Source organism: Crocodylus porosus, unplaced genomic scaffold, assembly GCF_001723895.1.
Source record: "Crocodylus porosus isolate Cpor-Errol unplaced genomic scaffold, CroPor_comp1, whole genome shotgun sequence".
Lineage (NCBI taxonomy): Eukaryota > Metazoa > Chordata > Crocodylia > Crocodylidae > Crocodylus > Crocodylus porosus.
Window position 1 is genome coordinate 1,706,334 of NW_017728951.1, and position 23,148 is coordinate 1,729,481.

At 40.8% G+C, this 23,148-nt stretch overlaps 1 protein-coding gene across 3 annotated transcripts in view; it reads right to left on the reverse strand.

Annotated features, from left to right (window-relative positions):
- The window catches only part of JAKMIP3 (Janus kinase and microtubule interacting protein 3), a 91,249-nt gene that overhangs the window by 14,963 nt on the left and 53,138 nt on the right, over nt 1-23,148 (reverse strand). For 2 of the 3 annotated variants that reach the window (XM_019556317.1, XM_019556316.1), the window contains 8 exons: nt 20,923-21,006; nt 17,683-17,745; nt 16,997-17,095; nt 15,870-15,968; nt 15,721-15,774; nt 10,113-10,178; nt 9,589-9,657; nt 9,417-9,494 (listed from right to left, as the gene is read on the reverse strand). In XM_019556317.1, the coding sequence (XP_019411862.1) occupies nt 9,417-9,494; nt 9,589-9,657; nt 10,113-10,178; nt 15,721-15,774; nt 15,870-15,968; nt 16,997-17,095; nt 17,683-17,745; nt 20,923-21,006 (612 nt within the window). Of the gene's footprint in view, nt 1-9,416; nt 9,495-9,588; nt 9,658-10,112; nt 10,179-15,714; nt 15,775-15,869; nt 15,969-16,996; nt 17,096-17,682; nt 17,746-20,922; nt 21,007-23,148 lie in introns of all 3 variants that reach the window. The other variant, XM_019556315.1, reaches the window with a different exon arrangement.

Sequence of the window (23,148 nt, forward strand, 5' to 3'; positions counted from 1 at the left end):
ATGAATGCTGGGTTCACAAGACCCCAGACAGGTGATCATCCAACCTCCTCTTGAATTTGCCCACGATAGGGGTGAGGACCACTTCCCTGGGGACTTGGTTCCAGATTTTGGCCACCCTAACTGTAAAATATTGCCTTCTGATCTCTAACCTAAATCTATTATCCATCAGCTTATTACCATTGTTCCTTGTCACCCCAGGTGGTGCTGGGGAGAAAAGGGTGTCTACCTATTTGCTGTTGATCTCCCCTGATGAGTCTGTAGGCAGCCACCAGCTCCGCCCTCAACCTCCTCTTGCTGAGGCTGAACAGGGCCTCGTAGGGCCTGTCCTACTGCCCTCTCACCAAGTGGGTGGCCCTCCTCTGAACCCTCTCCAGGCTGGCCACATCCCTTTTGAAATGCGGCGCCCAGTACTGGATGCAGTACTCCCCCTCTATGCGACACTGGTCAAGCCGCAGTTGGAGTATCACCTCTCTGAACCGGCTTGAGTTGCACCTTTAGATGCATGACAAGGTATGGCTGGCCTTGCTGGCTGCAATCTGGCATTGCCGGCTCATGTTCATCTTGTAGTTGATAATGACTCCAAGATCCCTTTCTGCCTCTGTGCTTTCAAGGAGGGAACTCCCCAACCTGTATGTATGCTGTCGATTCCTTCTCCCAAGGTGTAGCACCCTGCACTTGTCTATGTTGAACCCCATCCTATTCTCATCTGCCCACTTTTGTAGTCTGTCTAAATCTATTTGCAGTCTCTCTCTCCCTTCAAGTGTGCCCACCTTGCCCCACATCTAAGTGTCATCAGCAAACTAGGACGGCATGCTTTCCACCCCCTCATCCAAGTCTCTGATGAAGATGTTAAACAGTGCGGGCCCGAGGACCAAGCCCTGGGTTACCCCACTGCTCACATCTCGCCAGGTTGAGTACAGCCCATCCACCACTACTCTCTGGGTGTGCCTCATCAGCCAATTTTTTACCCATCCAACTGTGCAGGCATCAATGTCACAGTTGCTTAATTTATTAATGAGGATGGGGTGCGAGACAGTGTCAAAGGCCTTCTTAAAGTCTAGAAAGACTATGTCCATGGTGACACCATCATCCAAAGATTTAGTTACTGGGTCATAAAAGGCAATCAGGTTGGTCAGGCAGGACCTGCCTTTGATGAACCCATGCTGATTGCCACTGAGCATGATCTCCCCTGCTGGCCCCCCACAGATGTGCTCCTTGATGATCCTCTCCAAGATCTTCCCAAGCACCGAGGTGAGGCTTAGAGGCCTATAGTTATTTGGGTCCTCCCTCCTCTCTTTCTTGAAAATTGGGACCACATTAGCCAGTTTCCAATCCCCCGGCAACTGGCCAGAAACATGGGGGATGGCAGGGATCAGATAGCAAGGATACAGAACCACGTTGGTCTTCAGGCAAAAGCAATCAGAATTTTTGGAGAGGTAATATCTTTTATTAGACCAACTAGATAATTTCATTTTTTAGAAAAATAATGTTCTTCATGTGAGCTAAGAATATTGTTCTCCGGCAAGACATATGGAGACACACAGCAAATCAATTGTTAAACACCTACTACTTCCGCACACAGGGTGCCTATATATTAGCGCAAAGGCGGCTTGATGCACTGTAACTAGAGTGCATTGGAGCAAACTCAATTAATTGAGTCTACTGGAGCCTGGTAACTACCAAACTCCAGCCAGCCCCTGCATCCTGTGGATCAGCATCCCCATGCTTCAAAATGCCAGTGGGGGCATTTTACCTAAAGCTTGTCAAACAAACTTTAGGTAAAGCACTCTTGCCACCATTCTGAAGCACAGGGATACTGATACATGAGATATTCTGGGAACTTTACTTAGAGCCGCTCTAATTAAAACATCCTCCCACCCCCGGAGCATGTGTATAGATGGCCTGTTCAGAGATGGCTACAGCAAATTTTCAGGTTTGCAATATTAACTGGCTTATTGTAACCTATCCTTTAAATTTCTCTTGGAAATTCCCATAATTTATCTCTGACATTATGAAAGAAAATTAGCAAATTGGGGGTAGGAGGAGACACTGCCACCCAGAGCCCTGCGGTGTTGCCACTCCACCTCTGGCCGTGTGGGCACCTCCACTCCCTGTGTCCCCCCATCTCTTGCTCCTGTCTGTCTGCCATGGGTGGAGGGGCATGGTCACCCCTTGGATGTGGTGGTGAGGCTGAAGTGGTGGGAAGCAAGGCTAGTGCTGTGCTACCAGCACCCTGCGCTGCTGCCACCTCCACGAAGCCAGGCTGGGGGGTGAGACCAACAGGGCTGGCCTCGCCCCCACCCCCACTCCATCCCCACTGTCTGCCTCCAAGAAGTGAGGTGGGGGGCAAGGCCAGCACTGGCCTCACCCCCTGCTCTGGCCCCTCAGTCCTCACCATCATGGCAGCACTCCACTGTGTGTGTCTGTATGTGCAGAGCACTCTGATTGGTTACTTCAGTCAGCATTGTTATTGGTTGTCTTGTCAGCCAATTAGAGTGTGAATGAAGTGTTATGGACAGACAGACAGACACACTAAGACTTTTATTATATTAGAATAGCTATCCACCAGTTCACTTTTCTGTTTATACCTGCAGTGTATTTAAGAGAATAGTATGTAGATGTCACAGGATAGGGGATATAGAATCAGAACTCAGGGATATTTTTGATTATTCATAGATTTGTCTAGAATGAAATGTTGCCATTTCGTCCAGAGTACTTAGTTTTCAATGCCTGAACTGCTTAAGGCCCATCAATTTGGCAAAAAAACCCCCCCAAAAACACTCACTTTGTGAATCTGAACTATCACTTACAAAGATATTTTTTCTCACTGAAAATAGTTGTCACCTGTGAAAATTATCTTATTTTTGTTTTTTAAAAAGGCATAAGCAAACCGTCTGAGCTTTGCATTAAATTTTAGATAATGTGATTTTTCTACTCCATTTGCCAGGGATTCATCTTTTTCCTTGGTTCTACTCATAACCTTACTTTCATGTAAACATACAGTCATACAAAGATGTCTATGCATGCATGTATGGGTGAACACACATGTCTGGGTAGTCAGAGATGAATGCACTCAGGAGTACAAGCAGTTCTTAAAAAAAACAGGAACAATAATGTTCAGCATACCAAAATCATCTTTATTTTTTAATTTCATATTTTATAACAATCAGTGAATTTTAAAATATATTTTACTTGCCTTCCATTTAATTTTGCTTTAAAAAAGCTATTACATATTTTTACTTAAATTGTATATAAAAAGATAGGAGGACAAGGCAGAGAGACTTGGTTTGAAGTTTGAAAATAGTGTGAATACCACTTTGCCACTTCATATTCCTGCAGTTAGTCTCTTTTCAGAATGTTCCTTCAGTCTGGTTGGTGCTCCTCTAAAATATAAAAAAAAAGGTATTACTGGCAGCATTGAAAAAGTGCTATTTTAAACAGTATGAAGCACATGAAAAAAATAAATGTAGTAAAAGTAGCCTTTCACGATATCCTTAGCGTAGCATTCCTTAGAATGTATGCGCTTTTGTTGAATGAAAAGCAGATGAGATGAGAGATGATTTTCAAGGGCACATAAAATGAGAAGTAACAGTATAGACTCTTGGTATACACAAAGATCAATGATCAATCAAAATTATGTGGTTTTGGTATTTAGTTCCTGGTGGCCAAACAATGTAACAGTCTCAGAAACAAAAAACAAAGACTGGGAGTCTTCTTAGGAGAGGCCATGATCCAGGAGAGGATCTCTCTCTCTCTTTTTCTCTGTAGTTAACTCAGGACTGAGAGAATATGCTTCAAAGAAGAATAAGCAAAGATACAGCAGAACATTACTTTAAATCTAATGACACTTGGAGAACAGTACCTGTGCATTTCTACTAGGAATGAGCACTGCTACTGTTTTGAAAGCATTGGCTATGCATAGGGGGTGTACATGGGTGCACGTGCACCTCTTGAGATTGGCCGTGCATCCCCTGGAAGTACCAGCTGCAAAATCTGAACTGCCTGGAGAAGTGCACTTCCATTTTCACCACTGGTTGTTCTGGGCTTGGCGATTGGCTGCTGCCCCCCCCGGACACTGATTTGGTGCCCCCACAGACTCGGGAGACACCAGTCGCCCATGTTTGAAAGTGTGGCTCTTTCTGATGAGTGTTCTTCTATCTCTTTTAAAAATAGTAGACAGTATACCCACATTAATTGTTTTAGCAAAAATAATTATTAGTTGTATTTTAGTTATTGTTGGGTCTCTATATTCCAGATTATGGAATAACTGTACTAGTTTAGCTAACACATTCACTTATACGTTTAATATAACTTTGAGTATGAATGGAATTAGTAATTGATAATAAATAATATAATTTAAAATATCATTCAAGTCTGTCCTCACTCTGATTTTCATCCAATATTCATACAAGTACACAGGAAATGAATGTTACAAACTGCAACTAAATGAAAGATAAATTTTTGGTTTAACTAACTGTCTAGGGCTTGAACTTCTACATGCTACTATAATGTATATACTGATAATAACCACATGAAAGAGTGAAAAAGTGGAAGGAATAGTGCTTACAGAAGATGTTTATCATAAATGTAAATAGCTTCTAACAGTAAATAGCCAAAAAGAAAAATCAAATAAAGATGATGAAAAACTAAACAAAAGAATCTTACCATCTGTCACTGGCAATTTTGCAAGCTATAGTTGGTCACTTGAAAGGTTGGGATTCTTTTATCTTCCAGTGCAGACAGGGTGATGGTGCGAGTGAAAATTATAATCCCAGGAAACAAGCTCTTTTGCCGATGAAATTGTTCTTCTTTTATTTCTTTTTACACACACTTAGGATATACTGGTGAAGCCCATCGCTTTGCTTGATGACACTTGTAAGCAGTCAAGAAATAGGAAATGCAGGTAATCTTCAGGCAATTCTATACCTACCATCACATACTCATTCATTTTCTATGGGCAGAAGTACAGAAAATGCATTTGGTTTGGGATTACCCAGTGAGTATAACATCCTGGAACTGATAGTACATAGAATGCAACATGAAAGAGTGATTGCCCTTAAGCCACACTGATGTAATGGAATTCCATTTAATGCAAATCAATATCTACTGCTTGGTATTGACTGACTTTGCTGCTGATTCCATTACATATAAAGGAGTTTTGGACAATGTCAATCAATCTTTCCAGCTGCACTATATCAACTTGAAGAGTACTTCAGAAGCAGAAAGAAATTTCATAACTGCTGGCTAAGTACAGGTGCTTCATAGAGGCATCATCGCTGTCTCAAGGTCTATTTTTAAATATGAATTCTGTGTCTCAGACTTCAACTCCACCAAACTGACAGTTGGCACAATTCAAGAACAGAGGTAGGAAGAGTGTCTCTCCAACCACCACCTCCATGAGCAGGAGAATAGCTAGAGGCTGATGCACCCTCAGGGTCAATCTAAGGTATATTGCCTGAAATGAGCTGTTGCACCAGTTGAAGATCTTGTGCATTCATCCTCTAGCATCCATACTTGTTCCCAGTACCCGCCATAAGAATCCAGTTGCCCTCTAGGGAGTGCTTTGGGTTGCCTAAGCAGTGCAAAGCAGCTGGATCAGGGTCCACAAAGTAAACCCTATGGGTGTGTCCACACATGCAAGCATGTGCACTTGCAGCAGCTCAAACAGAAGTGGTGCAAATTTGAGCTGGGGCTTTCTGCCTCAGTGCACATGCTTGGACATGCACTTTGTTGTGGAGCAAATTGTGCCACTTGGGGCAAAATAACCCTGCCTGGCTCCTCCTTGATCTGCATCTAGGGGAAGCTAGAACCTGAGGCCAGCACCTGTGCTGCCCCCAGCAGTATAAAAAGCTGCCCTGTCCTGGCCCCAGTAATACAAAAACCTACCCTGGCCAGCAGCTTAGGGTTACTTGATCTCAGGAGCTTCTGGGCCCCAGGCAATTGGTATCTGAAGACACTAGCCCCTTGTGTCAGCTAGACTGCTGAGGCACTATCCCATATTCACTTTTTAAAATACCCCAAAATCCACATTCTTCCACGATTAGAACAAAAGAGAGAAAGCGGGATTGACCAGATGGGCAACGTTTTATTGTTATATTTACAATGTTAAAGAAATTTGGAAGCCTATCAGTGTCTCTAGTATCATAATAAAATAATCCTAAATATCTGTATGTTTTAATGTTTGCTTTGGGTTTCCTTATCACATGGTGGGTGTGTGATGGGGGATGTGGGGTTTGTACGAGGGGGTGGGAAGGGTGGTGAAGGATGTGGATGGGGGGATGTGAGTCACTGTGTGGGTAGGTATGGGGGGACTGTGGATGTGGGGGCTGCTTAGAAGAGGTGGGTCCCCTGCATAAACACTGCATGCCCCAGGAGGCTGGTGGGGCATGGCCCCACTGGGAGCATGGTGGCAATGGTAAGTGGGGAGCTCCCGCAGTTGCTGCCGGCACTGTCGGCAGCGGGGCAGGGGTGGTGAGCGGCAAGCACCCACAGGCACCATCAGCAGTGACAGCGGTGGCCAGCAGTGATTGCTGCCTGCCTGCAGACACTACTGGTGGTGGGGGGTGGCAAGTGGCACCTGCCTACAGACACCACCAACAGTGTTGGCAGTGCCTTTTTAGGGAGGGCACCACCATGCTCAGGGAGTGCATGTGCACCCCCTACACATTGCCAACGGTCCCCTGCCCTCCACAGGGCAGAGCCCCACCCCACAGCACTTGGACTACCCTGCCTGCAGGGTTCCAGGGCCCTACGGGCAACAGCTCCCCGCCGCACCCCTGATGGTCTACAGCCCCATGCTCATTCCCTTGCTCTTCTCTGGAGGCTGGAGATGAGCAGAAAAACAAGCAGGAGGCTGGAGAGAATAGGAGAATGAACAGGAGGCTCATTCCCCCCACACCCGTTGGTTCCCCCTGCTCCCCATTTGTTCTCCTGCTCCCCATTCATTCCCCCCATCCACCATTCATTCCCGCTGCCCCGTTCATTCCCGCTGCCCCCTGTTTGTTCTCCTTGCTCCCCATTTATTCCTCTATTCCCCATTTATTCCCCTGTTCCCCATTCATTCCCCCTGCCCCCTGTTTATTCCCCCCTCCTGTTCATTCCCCTTACCCTCTGTTTATTCTCTCAGCTCCCCACTTGCTCTCCTGGCCCACTCCCCCCACATTCACCAGCAGTATCAGAGAATGAGAAGGAGGCTGGAGAGAGAAGGGGAAGTCTCCAGCTTATCTCCAGGGGCTTGTCTCCAGCCTCCTGCTCATCTCCAGCCCCCTGCTTGTTTCTAGCCCCTGGCTCCTTCCCCTGCCTATCTTCAGCCTTGGGAGGCTGGAGAGAGTAGGGGAATGAGCTGGGGGCTGGAGACAGCCCAAGAGGCATTCCCTTGCTGTTCCCTACTCCCCTGAGGCTGGAGACAAGCAGGGGAAGAAGCAGGGGGCTGGACACAGCCTCAGAGACATTCTTCTGCTGTCTCCATCCCCCTGCTCCTTCCCTTGCTCCCCTGAGGTTGGAGACAAGCAGAGGAAGGAGCAGGGGGCTGGAGACAGCCACAGAGACATTTCCCTGCTGCCTCCAGCCTTGGGAGAGCAGGGGACAGCAGGGGAATGCCTCCGGGGCTGCTTCCGGCCCCCTGCTCATTCCCCTGCTGTCTCCAGCCTCCTGAGGTCCCCTCCCCCCTCCTGTGGCTCCCCAACCCCCTGCTTACTTGGCAAAAGCTGGGTCTGGGTCACTGCAGCTTGCACCACTGCCTGCCCAGCACGGGCAGGCAGCGTGTTTCAGGAGCAGGGAGAGGGCCAATCATAGAGACACTCTGGCACTCTGCCAGAGTATCTCTGGAGGACTGAGACTCCGGTTGCTTTGGGGCACTGTCTGGGACTGTGACCTGACCCAGTTTTTCCCCCCAGGTTTTTGTTTAACCCCTGAACATCCAGGGGTCTAATTTTTTCTCTGCACTGCAAGTTTGCAGTGCAGGGAACATTTTTTCATTCCTGCATGTGCCTCTTGCCTCACCTCAAAGGGGTTTGAGATGGGGCAAGAGGCACGTGCTCGCTCATCTGGACACACCCGATGGGTGCATCTACCGGGTGCATCTACACGTGCAATTACCCCAACACAATAAACTCCATCTCAGTTTGTACTGGAGTCAGCTGCTCCCAGGTGCAAAATGTATATGTGTGCCTGGGATCACAGCAATTCTAGCCAGGGCAGAGCAGCCCAGGGCTGGCAGGGGCCTTGGAGGGCTCAGCCCCAGGATCCAGGTGCCAGCACAGGTGGTGGCAGTGGGCAGTGGAGGGGCTGGTTGGGGCACAAGGGTGCTATAGTGTGAGGATAACAGCATAAATTACTCTGCTGTCATATAATACTTGTCCTAGATAGTACTATCCTACAGCGGAGTTAATTTCCTGTACCCTAATGTGGGTGTAGACAGTGTATGCAGGCATGTGTAGACAGTGATGCTTTATGGTGAAGCTATTAGTCTACTCTGCAGTTAAGTGCATGTATAGATGCACTCTGTATGTTGTATTTGTATCAGTTTAGCTAATATGTATTTGCTATCTATGCAATGCACGCTGTCATATTAGTATGGAACATAAACTTAACTTGGGGCTTATTTCTTTTCTATGGATTCTGCTCTAAAGAGATTTTAGTTTTAGAAGAAGCTGAGCACTTCACAACATTGAACTCTTAGAAGAAATGTAGGACTACTAACAGTATTGAAAGATTTCTTTCCCAAATGGTTTTGCACCATAGGATATATAAAATATCCAAAAGGAAGACTAAATATCTTCTTCAGCCATGGGACAGCACAGGGGAAAAACTGTCCAAAAACTGGAATGAATTTTTTCTTTCACTTTTTTCTGGTGGGAATATAATTCTATGTATGATATTAATTGTAGAAAAAGACTAATGGCTAGAAATGGTGGTCAAATTTAGATCAGGATTAGCTAATACATTTTAGGTCAATCTGATCTAAACTCTTTTCCCCCTTATGCAGGATAACATGTTTAGCTTGATTTTAGCTAGATGAGTTGGAGCATACTCTTCTGGGGAAAACCCTAAGATAAGATATATTTTTAGGGTAAATAGAAATTTTATATTTACTTACGATTTATTGTTTTCCTTCCAGATGCACACTGTCATGTTAGAATGTATGTGTCAAAAGTCAATACTTAAGTCCCTGGTTTTGCAATGAGTTCCTTGCAAACACAGGAATCTGCCCATCTGGAACTCAATGCTTTATAAAAGTCTAAATGATTGGCTTACAATCCTCCAACCATTCTATGGAATTCCCAGAATATCCAAAGGGAGTTCTTTACTCAGAAGAACTGCAAAATTACACAAAGTAATTTGTATAAAACAGCATACATCTGTTTTATGATGTATGCTGTATGCTGTTTCTATGATGTACAAGTGACATCTCTTACCTTGTGTGCTTGATCCAAGGACTGTTTCCGGTAGTCAAGTTCATCATCCAAATAACCTTTTTGCTTACTAAACAGCTCCTGTGGACAGAAAGAGGACTAGGTTACCTTGATTTTTATTGACGCAAACTTTAATGGCAGTTGTTTTTTTACCAGCTGAAAGCCTCTCTAGTACCTTTTCATTCTCAAGGTCTAGCATCTTTTGCTGCAGTGCAGATTCTGTCACTTCTATCTGCTGTAGCCACTGCATATAGAAGACAGTAAGAAGTTAAGTCTTAAATATTGATAGATCAGTTTCCTAAAACCAATAGCATATAGCTTCTTCCATAAAGCATGTTTACTACTCAACTTCCATTACAACTCTAACACGCCATATTAAATGTATTTCATTTAAACTCCAAAACAATGAAAATCAAGTAATTATACTTATAAAATGATGAATAGAAGAAACAGTCTTCCAAACACCAGCAATTTATCTCCCAAGATAACATTATTACTTAAATAACATTAAAATAAATTATGGTACTGTCTGTTATCTTTAAATATCTTGAAAAAATATTGCATAAGTACACTTAAAGAACTTTTATCACGTTGTGAAGAAACAATTATTTACATTACCAATATGTTAATTCGAACTATTCTGAGGGGCAAAAATTTTGATAACATGATTTATTCTATTAATGATGCAAAGGTTATTACCTTTTCAGCCAGTGTGAGAACTGTCCTTGCTTGTATGACAACTACTTGCTCTTCATTGGTCAGATTCTGCACCAAAAACAAAATATAATTAGAATAAATTCAGTCCTCTTGTTGTTATTCCACTATCGGGGTAGTACTGAATTAAATATATATACATATATATACATATACACACACACACACATATATACACACACACATACACACACACACACACACACACACACCATTGGAATGGTAAATCTAATAAAGTAATATTCAATATAATACTACTGAATGTAATTTTAAAACTGTTGTTCACTTGTTACTGTAAAATATTGTATTTTCAGGATGTCCTCATATACTATAACACTACAACTAATAACATTACACCTCATTTTCCTTTCACATTTACAAACAAGTTGTTGGGATGTTTAAAACAAACTGGTTCTTATTGAGTGGCATTGTTTCTTTTTTTTCCCATCTGGGGATAAATACACAATTCCACAAAACAACACAGGATAATACAAAATGGTGCCACATAAAGCCCCTGCTTGTCATACAAGAGATTAATATTTATGGTCCTGATGATGCAATAAAAAAGCAAAGTATCTAAAAATGGTGGTTGCTGAAAATCTAATTTTAAACTTTCCTTTATTGTAGATTTTGGCCAAAAGTGACTGTACTGAATATACACATGTGTGTTTATTGCTGGCAATCTTTAAATTATTAAAACTATACTCAAGAACTGTGAATGAAAAATTAAATATTCATAGCTTTGAAATGATTGGAATTTTGCATATTATCCGGCTGGCATGTTTTATTAATGTCATTGCCTCTTCACACACATTGCCAATGAGAGCCTTAAGAGACCACAGACATTGCCATTGTTAACCATGTTGTATTAGGGAAATGACTGGGCTCCTACTGTCAAAGGCTGTGTCTTCACTCTGCTGATGAAATATTCATATACGAAGCAGTGCATTTCACATTAATGATATCCTGAGTCCAATCATGGAATTAGACTCATTAACACATATAAAACATTATCATAATGTAAATAACATGCCCAGAGGAAAACAAAGGAGAAAGGACCCAATCCTGAAAAATGAAATGCACGTAAGCACAGAGTTAAAGGAAATGCTTTCACGTATAACATTCCTCATATGCATAAGTATTTGCAGGATCAGGACTTTCAGGACGAAAGACAGTGACCAAAGAGGGACTACAAATAAATATAGATAGATGGATTAAGAGCTCATTTAGGATAGGCAAGGTGTTCAGGTTTGAGAGATGAAGAAATTGCATGAATATTCAGCTCCATGGAGAAAAAAAGTTGTAAGACCAGGTTATCTTTTTTTTTCTTTTCAAATGGCTAAGTTTCATGAGATCATTTTTCATCTTTATTTCCATAAAACTGTGACTATCTTGGGATAAATTTGAACATTCCTGGCCAGTTTGGACATGCATATGTTTAAATCCAGGAAATTGAATCCAAACCCTGCTGAGAGCCAGGTGATAAGGGAGAAGAGACTAAATCAGCCCATCTCTAGCCCTTTCTACACTATGGATTTTACAGCACAAAACTGTACTTAGGAAACAGCACATATAGTTTAACCGTGACAATTTCTCCCCATGGGCACAAGGCTGAAAAGTTGGTGAAACTTGAGCTCAGGAAGTAGATAATTTGTTAGGAAACCTAACTCAAATGTAAATAATTGTCTCCTGTGTATATACAGTGATTTTAAGAGTTTACTGAAGGTCTGAAAATAAATCATTATTAAAAAAAATACACTCACATATAGATTACTAACAGGGAATTGGAGGGGGTTGCTTTCTTGTTGTGTGGAGTATTTCCTGAACAGATTTCTGCTAACAGTGTTTGAAAGGGAGGGCATTTATGGCTTTTAGTCCTTTTATGATTATGTTTTGGTATAGTAACCCATGGCCTGCAGCAGAATATATTTTAATCATGCTTTCCTCTGTCTCTGCTTTATCCTATACTGTCCTAAGAAATGGAGCCTACCCAAAATAACACATTAATGTATGAAAAGTCAGTTGGAAACAGTTAAAGGCTATGAGTCCTAAGGGCCCTTTTAGAAATGCATATGGCAAAACACAAATAATCACAAAGGAGCAGTTCCCCCTGGACACTTGAGTATTGGCCAAGCTGAAGAATAAGTTGATGACAGGCACAAGAGCATACGACCCATCAGCAGAGTTGGCATCTGATGGGTGGACCCACTGTGTCTCATGTATGCTCCTGCAGGCAAAATTCAGACTAGTATCTTTGCATATTAGATATCTAACAAGATTTTTAAAAGGCAAGTCCTGGGGACCTGCTAAGCTTTCCTTAAGTGGGAGTCACTTTTTGCCCATGAAAAGAGAAACAGTAATATTAAAATTACTGAAAGGGAAAAACAATTTAAAAGTAAATAAAAATAGATTATAGATCATTAATTTTAAGAAACACTAGTAAAGGTTTCTAGTAAGATAGGATTTAAAAAGTACAAGGAAACTGGGATGGAGTAGAAGGAATATTTTTTCAAACATATTGTTTTTTCTGTTTTTCTTGCATCCCTTTCCGTTTTCTGTGTTGCCCCATTCAGAGCCCTCTCCCCCAAACACTTTGCATTTGTGTAACTTTAATGAATAATTCAACTGGAGAATATGGGGCTACTTATGTAAGTAAAGCTACTTATGTGCATGTTGGCAGGAATTTAAATTGTGAACTGTTAAAATACTGCTGTAAAGTTCTCCGGGGCATGATATATTATTGATATTGACAACAGCAAAGATATTCTCAATTTCTCACATGACCATTTTTACTCATCTGCCTAGGTCTATGGAACACAGAAGCTAGGGCTCTGAGAGTGACAACCCATACAGAAATGATGAGCTAAGTGGCCTAATTACAGCCTTGTTCAGAAAGAGAAGGTATTTTAAATTGCCACCATAACATGTCTAGCTGCAGCTCTGTTGCTGGTCTATAACATCTAGCTTTCACATTCTGCTGTGAAAGGTTTTAATGAGAAAGGTTTTAACAGACTGATCTCAACTTCAGCAAAAAGGCAGAGAGAGAGAGAGAGAGATTGTCCATTTAAGGGTGCACACAGAAGTAATTTTTTAAAAAACATTTTCAAATGAAATGGGCTTGGAAACATTTAAAAAAGGACTTGTTTCAGCAGGGAGACATATGTATAGTCGCTATGGTACCCTGTGGCTGAAATCTTTCATAACTGAAATGTTTCACAACAATGGCTCTCTACCCAGGAGACACTACAGGGAATGGAGGATGTCTCTGGAGGGTTGGCTCCCTCCCATCAGCCTTCCAACTCTCCATCCCAAACCCCTCTCTATCTCTCTGTCACCCTTCTCACTGGAACAGAGGGGCAGAAAACTAGGGCTGCAGAGCCTGGCTGTAACAGGGAGCCTTCCTGGGGCCTTTCTGAAGTTGGCCCACCCACCTGTTTCTGGGCTAACAGCCCACCTGTCTTTCCTGCCATGCGTTGATGATACATAATTATGGTGTTAATTAGGTGGTAGGCTGCCCATTTTTGCACCCCGATGCCAGGGGGTGCAATCTGTGACTCTGAATCTTCTGTACACTGGAGCCCATGCCTCGCAGATGACATCTAAGCTCTTAATGTCTCCAGCCCCACACTGGACCCCATAACTCTCTAGTTTGGACTCCAACTAGATCCCCCTAATCAGGTGGCCTACTCCGCCCTCATTCTGGGCTGCTTAGCTCCCTGCACTCTTCCCCCTCTTGAGTGTGCCCCCCACCCTAGGACCTTTGGCCACACTGGCCTTGGCCTCACCTCCAAAGGCCAGGTAGAACCCCAGGCCCTCAGCTCTGGGTGTCCCTCGTGGTGGGCTCCTTGACCTTTTGACCCTTCTGGTCCTGGCCCCAGCATTGACCAGTCAAGGGTGCCTCAAGACAGGCTTATGAGCAACTAGTCCACACTCTTACATGGGTCTGCCTTCTCAGGCCCTACTAGGGGGTTACCCACCCGGGTGTGGGAGCTGGGGTTATTAAGATGCTCTGAGCTGCCTTTCACCAGGGTGGTAACTGGCCTGATATTTCCTGGGGGCTCCCAGGCCACCAGGTGCACAGCCAAACCACCCATCCCTGGCATAGTGCAGTTTTAGGTTATGCCCAGGTACAGCAGCCTCCTTCATCCCCATAGCTCCAGCCCATAAAACTCCAAGCTGTTCCTGAGCCTCAGCTCTGCTGGTTGATATCTCTCTCTCTCAGCTGCCAGCAATAAACTATTGTTTCACCTTATATATATTCTGGGGCTCAAAATGGTCACTATACTCAAGCACCTGGCTGCTGCCTGCTCCAGCCCTTAAAGTGGCAGGGACCAACAGTGCACTGTCACACTGGCATTGGCAGGTCCCTGGTCCTGGAGACCCCTGCACTCAGAGGCCAGCCAATGCCAGGCTTGGCAGCCCCAGTCCCTTCTAGTTCTCTGTTCCAGTGAGAAGAGCTGCAGAGAGATAGAGAGGGGGTTGGCATGTTGCAAACCCAGTGTATGGGAGCTGACAAATGCACAGTCTGTTCACCCTGCTGTCTTTCCCCCTGCCCAAAGTCCCTTGAAAGGGTTGGGGAGAATTGAGAGCTGAGCACTGTGGGATTCTGCAGGACCTATGGGTCCCCTGTCCCTGTGCACACATTCCAAAAGATACTATTTTGGAGAACTTCAGCTGCTTTTGGAATATTTCAAAGGGCTTGTACATCTGTAGAACTGACTCTTTGAAATGTTTCAAAGGCATTTGAAACATCTCAGTTGTTACATCTGCCCATACTACTAGACTGGTCTGTTGTAACTCCTTATGTCACCACAGACCTGATGGCTATGGACACCTATCTCACCATGGGCATTGGTGTAGAATGTCAGTGTTGGGGACTCCTCCAGTTACGTAGATCCAATGATTTCAGTTTCCAGCACAACCAGAATGGTGTGGCTGTGGCCTCTACTTCAGCCCAGTTTGAAGTAGCAGCTAGAGGAAGGAGGTAAGAGACAGTATGAGAGCCCTGAAGCTCGGTCTTGGGGTAGCGAGTGAATTTCACCTCCCCAGGATTCCTCCTGAGCAGCCATATGAATTCTGTAACTCAGGCCTTGTGGGAGGTTCCCAAAAGAAATGATCAAAAAAAGGAGTTTGACAAAAAAAGTTTAAAAATCAAACAGAAACTATTTTATATGATGCCAAGAGGTTTCCATAGGCATAATCACCCTTCTATTATAATTATTTCTAATTAATGTCTGGCTTTCCTGATTTTGCAGTTTAAAAGTGCTTGTATCTAAGGCTCATGATGCTTTACCAAGTTTAAATGCAGAAAATGATTAATATGTGAAATCAAATAACAAATATACAAAGCAAACAGAAAGTGAAGAACATGTTATCAATGTGGTTCATTGGAATGTGTGATCAATGTGGTTCCTATGTGGTTCATAGGAAGCCAGAAGCACGCTATTTGCAGCCCTGTGCCTCAATCCTAATGCAAAAGAGATATGCAATAACAAACCGATACAATATGTTGTAGGCTGCCATAATGCCACATTAAGAGGAGGACAGATATTAACAGAAACATGCACAATTTATTAAAGGAACATACACTTACGGCGTTATCCCCTAAAATATCCAACTTTTTCATCAGCTCTGCTACTAGGATATCCTAATAACAAGAGAGAATTGCACAGAAAACAATCAATCAGAATGGAGCATAAAACTGTTTGAAGGAAGCTATCATAAGAAAAAAGAATCACTTACCGTTACACCTTCTGCCTCACAGTAAACTTGGAGAGGACTTTTCCCTTCAGTAAAAGGAATGTGATGAAAATTGATAGCAGGTGATCTTCTTTCTCTCTCCTAAAATCAGAATCATTATACTTATGGAGATTTACAGTTTTAAATGATGCATTATATTATTTAGAAGATGCAGCCTCATTAAGCATACATCATAGGCATTCCATAATACATACTCTGAAAAAGTGAGCAATTTATTTTAAAAGGAAATTGCTGAGTAATGCTATCCAGAAGTTTCTTTCTCTGTTACACAAAGAAGTGGAAAACCCTTCATTCTACTTGTCATGGCCATAACAGGAAGAGAAGGGGGAACAATTTCTTTGAGAAAGATTTAACCCTTGTGGACAATTCCAGACTGACACGCAGCGAAGCTCTCGGTTCACCGCAGCATAAAGTAAGCCTACGCAGTAGCAGTACAAGCTTCTGCCTCCTTGCTTCATCAGTGTGCACAACCATGGTTATCCAACCATTATTTTGGTCATGTAAGGAACTATGTTTGTTAAGAAGCCTGGATGTGTTGATAACCAAAGGGATTACTGAAACAAATCAGTTTTTGATATTACTATCTGTGCTGTTACTTTTCCTTTGGAGTTGTGCAGAAAAAATTGTAATGTTGGTCAAGGGTTGAAGATGTATGTTCTTTTTAAATGTTGTTAACAGCTTAACAAAAAGATTCACCAAGACAAATGTAATCATAAAATAAACATGGTATATTCCATACAGTGCCCTTAATCTGGGTTACTATAAAATGTATTATTTTTAGCAATGACAATAAAAACTTCCCTGTTATGTGACATTTTCGTTTTGTCTTGTTTGGTTTTTTACGCAGATGTGATAAAGTAAAAAAGATTTTTAAACTGGACTTTAACTAGAGTATAAAAGTTTGGAGCTTTAAAAAGTGATGCAGTAAGACAACTAGGGTAGCATAGGGTACTCCATTAAAATAGCTATAAGAAACTGATTTTCAGCACTATAAGCAGATAAAATGAAGACAAAAAAACCCTCCAGAAGAACTCTATAATTCTGACTGCCTTCCAGCTTAATACACTACAATAAGTGTGAAAAGGACTGCATAGTTTATGATGGCTTACTTCAAGCTCTAGTATTCTGAATTCCAGGAGTTCATTTTGATCTTTAACATCCTGGACATCATGTTTTAGTCGAGCTTCTTCTGTTTCCATTTGTTTTATCTGTAAAATAAAATGTTATATACACACAAGTACATATATGCATATGTGCGTGTACACACATACACACACTCACACAAATATATTGTTAATTTTAGTTTTGTATGAATGTTAGATCTGCTGTGAATGCAGTTTGATGGAAAAGGCATGCAGCTTGAAGTAGAAGGCTTGGATTTGGTCAAAAATTAGGATTCAGCCTTCAGTCCCAAATAGTGGTTCTGGATTCCTCAACTCCAGTAGCATTCTGCTTAGATCTCAGGCACTGTGAAGCAGTCGTCAGAAGATTTGATTCTATCCCCATACTTCGTTTGAAGCTAGATGACTTGCTGAACTAAAAATGTACTACTTAAAGTCAGCAAATAGTGCTTGCATTTATCATTATTGCAAATCATAGACTCTATGCTGCCAAATATAGCCAAGGCAGAGAAAGAACTTGTGTGGAAAACTCAGGGGCTGTTCTGAGAGAGTTCCAGACCCTCTAGAAAAATCACCCTCTAGACAGTGTGAGAGTGAACAGTACGAGTGAACCACATATATTCCTTAGGTTTCTAATGGTTTGAAAATGAATGGAAATGTTAAGCATAAAATACCTTGTCTACAAGTTCTTGATTTCTTCTGTATAATGCTTGTTTTTCTTCAATCCACTTCATGTCCTTAAAACGAAACAAAGAAGGCTGATGTTATAGAAAAAGATGACAGTGGTTCCATGGAACATAATTATGTAATAAAAATGTATCATCATTCACCTGCAGAAAGTATACCAAGTTGTATAGGCAACCTTGGTTCTGATTTTCCCTAACTTTTTGAATGCTTGACTTTGAAAACTTAATATTCTTTAATGCAGTTTGGTATACATACTTAGAATAGAACCATTCCAATTTCTCAAGAACAAAAACCATCAAGATCAATAAAATGAACAATGACTGCAATAAAAGTGTGAAGTGAGGCTTCTCCACTAATCTCTATTATTAATGAATTGAAAGGAGCAATTAACAGTACTTTGATTTCCATGTTGTACACGATTCTAAAAGATATTTTTTTTAGGTTAATGAATTATTTTGGTAAATATGAAGTGAGAAGAAAAGAAAAGCAATCTGAGATTATTTGTTTGCTGAGATTAATGATGTTTGTGCCTGAGTTGGAAAGTCAGTGATCAAGTGCTCATTTAATAATGTTTGTAAAGCACTTTAAAAATGCTGTCTGCATAAGTGGCTAATAATAAATAATAATATCATCATCCTTGTTTCAAAGCTCTATTCATTGTCCATGTTTTGGACAATAGATTTTCAGTTTGTTAAAAAGAAACACAATTCTTTTTTCCTATAAAATTTTCAGTGTTTCATTCTGTTGAAGAAGTCCAGGAAGGGCAGAAGGACCAATATGTTTCACCTCTTCCAATATATTGCAAAGGGGAATTCACTTGCTTTTCAAGGCATTGCATACAGCCCATTCTGGAAACTCTGCTTCTTCGCTGCTGTAGTAATGATTAGATGTAGCATAGTAATCCCGCCAGGATAGATATTCACCAGTGAATCAAAACCTGAACATTATTCAAGTGAAACCTTTAGCAAATCAGAGAGAAATAAAGCATTTCTTTAAAAAAATGTTTTGACTGCATAGTAAAGTTCTATTATAATAAAAGGCTAGGTTTAATTTTAACAGGAGCTTGATTGAACCCTTCAAGGTTCTTATAAATCATTTGAACTAAGCTTTCAAGAGGGCTCTTTGGGCAGATAAAATACAATAGTATTTTAACAGATATTTTGTACTGCAAACTATGCAAACAGTTCCACAAAAGACCTTCAGAAACCAGCTCCATTACATAGACAAATGCATATCAGATTGGGGGGGGCAGGAAGCTGAGAAAAGGTTTTCACACACTGATTGCCATCTCTTTCCCAGCTAATATATACAGCCTGTACCATGAGTGCACTTCTCATATTAAAATGTCTAACAACTACTTTTACAATCTAACATCTGCTTTATCTCTTCACTTAACAAAACAGCAATCACTGCAACTATAAAAAAGATCTTAGAGACAAGAATGTATTTTACTGATTTGAAGACAGACGTTTTTGAGGTTTATGGTTCATTCAAACCACTGGACTATATTTTTTCTTTATAACTCTATGCAGATATCTATTTTGGCATAGCAAATATGTCCAACATATTATGCTAAAATGTTTTGAAAATTCAGGTCAGAGAAGCGGTTTTACATGGTTATAAAATGTGATTTGACAATAATAGAGCTGGAAAAATAATTCATAGATAATTTCTTTAACGAAATTCACCTGTATTTCAGTTTATATACTGTCCAGTAGCAGATGGTAATATTCTCAAACAAAAAAAATATTTAAAATCCTTCCAAAAACGATTGGTTAATAATTCTTGCCCTGTGCACATACTTCTCTTTTTTAAATATATATTTAATATTTAAACTTAAGGCTTTTTGGTTTGATTGAGCATATGGATCAGATTCCTAGGCAGTATAAATCATCAACTTGGGTGGAACTATAATGATTAAAAAGAGCTGAGGGTTTGGCCCTCACACGACAGTTCTTTGACTGGATGTACATAACCTTTATTCAGTATTTAGCATAAATATTTCCCTTTCTGTTTTCTTTTTGTGAATGACAGAAATGGGTTTGTTTCAATATTCCCAGCTCTAGACTGAATATACTCACTGTTAACTTTGTTATGAATTACTCCACTCCTTTATTAACCCAATGCTCATAATACAATATTAATCTCTCCTACGATAGAGAGAGGTACATAGTTTGAAGGGGATTGACATAATTATGTAAGGGCAGTTAAGTGATTTATGACATATGGCAATAAGGACGTATTACTGCTGTTTTAATAGATTTGTTTTGCAATTAACAAAAAAGCCAGATATTTAAGAAGTATTATTAAAGTGATTTTTATATGTAAAGTCCATATAGATTTTTATGATACTGAATTCCAATGTTTTTATATAAAAAATTATTAAACCTGTTAGGGTGACTGTATTTGGATCTTGGGGAGCATTGGATTTGCAGCTGAATAAAGGCTTTTATCTGTGTCTCAGCAAAAGCTGCTGGTCACAAGGCAGGATGTTATATTAAAAGTAACATTGTAAATGCTTAGGCAAGCCATTTCCTTATAATGGGATAGTGTATAGAATATATGGTGTAAGAAGAACAAGATGCAGCCCACCAGCTATCATCAGGAGACAAAGCAGAAGCAAGACCTTGGAGATGAAGAAGTCAGCAAGAAACCAGAAAGAACCAGCAAGTGACCGGAGAAAGCTGGGGTCAAAGTCTTGAGCAGAGAGGCAGGTAAATGAGTGAAATGCATAGGCATTTCACTCATTAGATATGCTCCATATCTTCTTTGGCCTTATCAAAGAGGCATGTAAATGAGTGAAATGCATAGGCAATCCCACATTAATGAAGTAAACACTAAACAGAGGTGGAGCTTGAGACAGGAGGAGAGATGGGTGGAACAAAAGGAGGGATGAAGGTGGAGTGAATGTTAATGAGCACGAACCAAGGTGTATAAAATATGAAAAGAACTAACAGTTATGGCTGCTCTCCTGGTTTCACGGGCTGTGTGTCAGTGAGGGAGTTCGCCAGAAGCTGTCTCCATTTTGAATAAAGTTGTTGCGAGCAATGTGTGCTGGTGTTTGCTCCCTGCTTGCTCTGGCTAATGAGTAGCAGGATCCATGAGCGATTGGATCATTGTCTCCCTAGTTGTTGGGCGCTGCATGGAGTTGGGGTCTAACAAATCCCACTGCTGTATTTTTCTTTGGCTGAAAATTTGTAGCACAGCTAGTTCTCACAATACATTACCTGTCCCTGCTCAGCAAGTGCCTTCTCTAGGTCTTCTATTTGAGTCTGGGATCTGTGTATTTCTGCTTGGAGCTGCTCACGCGTCTGTAGGATGTGAGAAAAGATATATCAAACTTTCTCTAAAAGTCAAAATACTAATGGAGATACAGCAAATATTGAAACATCGCATAGTTAAATGAATATTATGAACTTTGAGGGAATTAATTTGTAGCTAAACATTTAGGATTACTCAGTGATTTTAAAAGGTAAAATTGTAGGATGGAATAATTTTAAGATATAACTGTAAGATTGGAAAGAACGTCATCCAGTTAATTAGTCACTTGGCAAAAATTAGCTGCTTCATGCATGTGACTATTTGATACATTCCTTGCTCAGAAATCAGAGAATTGTGCCCTTACCTACTTTTATCAAGACAGAACGTTTGGGGGAAAAAACGAACGGAGGAATGTGGAAAGTCGCCTCCCCAGAAAAAATGGGATGAAATAAATATCATTAGGCTGAGGGATGCACTTGTATCAAATTGCTTTAAAAGAGTCCAATATGCATGATGACACAATTTCAAAAACAGCTTCTACAGTTGTGCCCTAATTTTGGAGCCATTTGCCCTTTTTTCATCTCACTACATGTAGTTTTCCGTGCAAAGGCTAATGGATGCTAGTTGGAGAGTGCCACATCTTCTGGCTTTAATGTCAAGGTCTGGGAGTTTAGGGTTCAATATTTCCTGTTCAACTGATGCCACAATACACAGTTAGAAAGAAAGGCACAAATTCAAATGTGTTAGTGATGACATCAAATTTCAAGAGAAACAGGGAGTCCTGAACAGAATAAGTAGCAGTTTAAAAGTATTTTCAGTTATATTTTAAAATAGTAACTAGTTTGCTCAGGGTAGAACTCTAGAAGGAATTTTTCCCCATGTGTCCTGCCTACTTCCTCTCAAAGCCAAAGCAAAACTGCCCAAGGACAAACTGAGACTTTACTGCTTGACTGGAAGTGGCTTTGCTGGTAAGATATTTTCTGTTTTTAACATACTTCCCATTAAGAGCACTTTTGTAAAAAGAGTTCTCGTTTAGCCCAAGTTTTATTTAGTTGTCTTTTGAAACAGTAGGCCATTCTAAGGGACTATGATTGACCTTTGAGTGTGGTGTCGAAAGCAGCAACAGCAGGAAGGAGCATAAACTACTTCACACATTTTGTTTTCCCCAATTCCACTGTTAGAAAGGTTTCTCCAATCACTTGCAGAGACAGTTTGTCATAATATCATGTTGTTTTTGGTCCAAATTATCTTATTTGTTTGCACTACCCATATGAATTTTATTTCTTTATTTGAGTAACAATGAGTTATTTCCTCATTGTGGTTTTGGATGGTGGTATTTCTTGTTTCATCACCATTTTCTTAACATTCATAACTTCTACCATGTCAAAGTGGATAGCGGGCAAATCTTACATGGTTATTCCTAGAACTGGTTCAGTGTTCAATCTCTAAATGTAATTAACAAGGAAACAAGGGATAATTTTTATTTCCATGAACATTAGAGAAATCCATCAGTAGAGGCTGCTATGGAGTTATTAAATCATTGGTTTAACTTTCTCACTACAAGGGAAAAACAAAAACCAAACCCAAAGATTAGTTACATGGCCTGATCAGAAAAGTGACAATACTGATTCAGTTGGAAGCCAATTTAGAGCAATCCATTTGTTTTTAATTTCGTTCAAGGGCTTGTTTATCACTTGGCAAGTAACTCCTGTTCCCCACTGCTGTAAGGAATGTGTATATGAACCTTGTTATATCTTTCACAAAACCGTTGTTCACATTGCCAAATTCCCCTAAAATGGGATGAAAATTATTTGAATGGAAATAAAATGTATCGATCTTTTAAATATTAAATTTTAGGCATAGTTATACCCCCATCAGTGAGCTTCAATGGGTTTGCATTATGTGGATGCTAGGGCAGAATTTAGTCTTTAGTTCATTAGCATGCATTATTTTGTTCTTTGTACAAATAAGTTGCTTTCCCAGTATTTTATGATGTATAAAAGATTTGTATTGTAAAAAGCACGTGTTTCATTATATAATACAACTGATAGTGGAAACTGTTCTCATAAGGAGATATTCAAGGAAGACAGGCATAACAGAACAGTATATTCTGCAATTCAATTAAGAAAATACATTTCTTTACAAACTATAAGCCTTTCAGAAATATTATGCAAAATCATGTAATCTCAGGC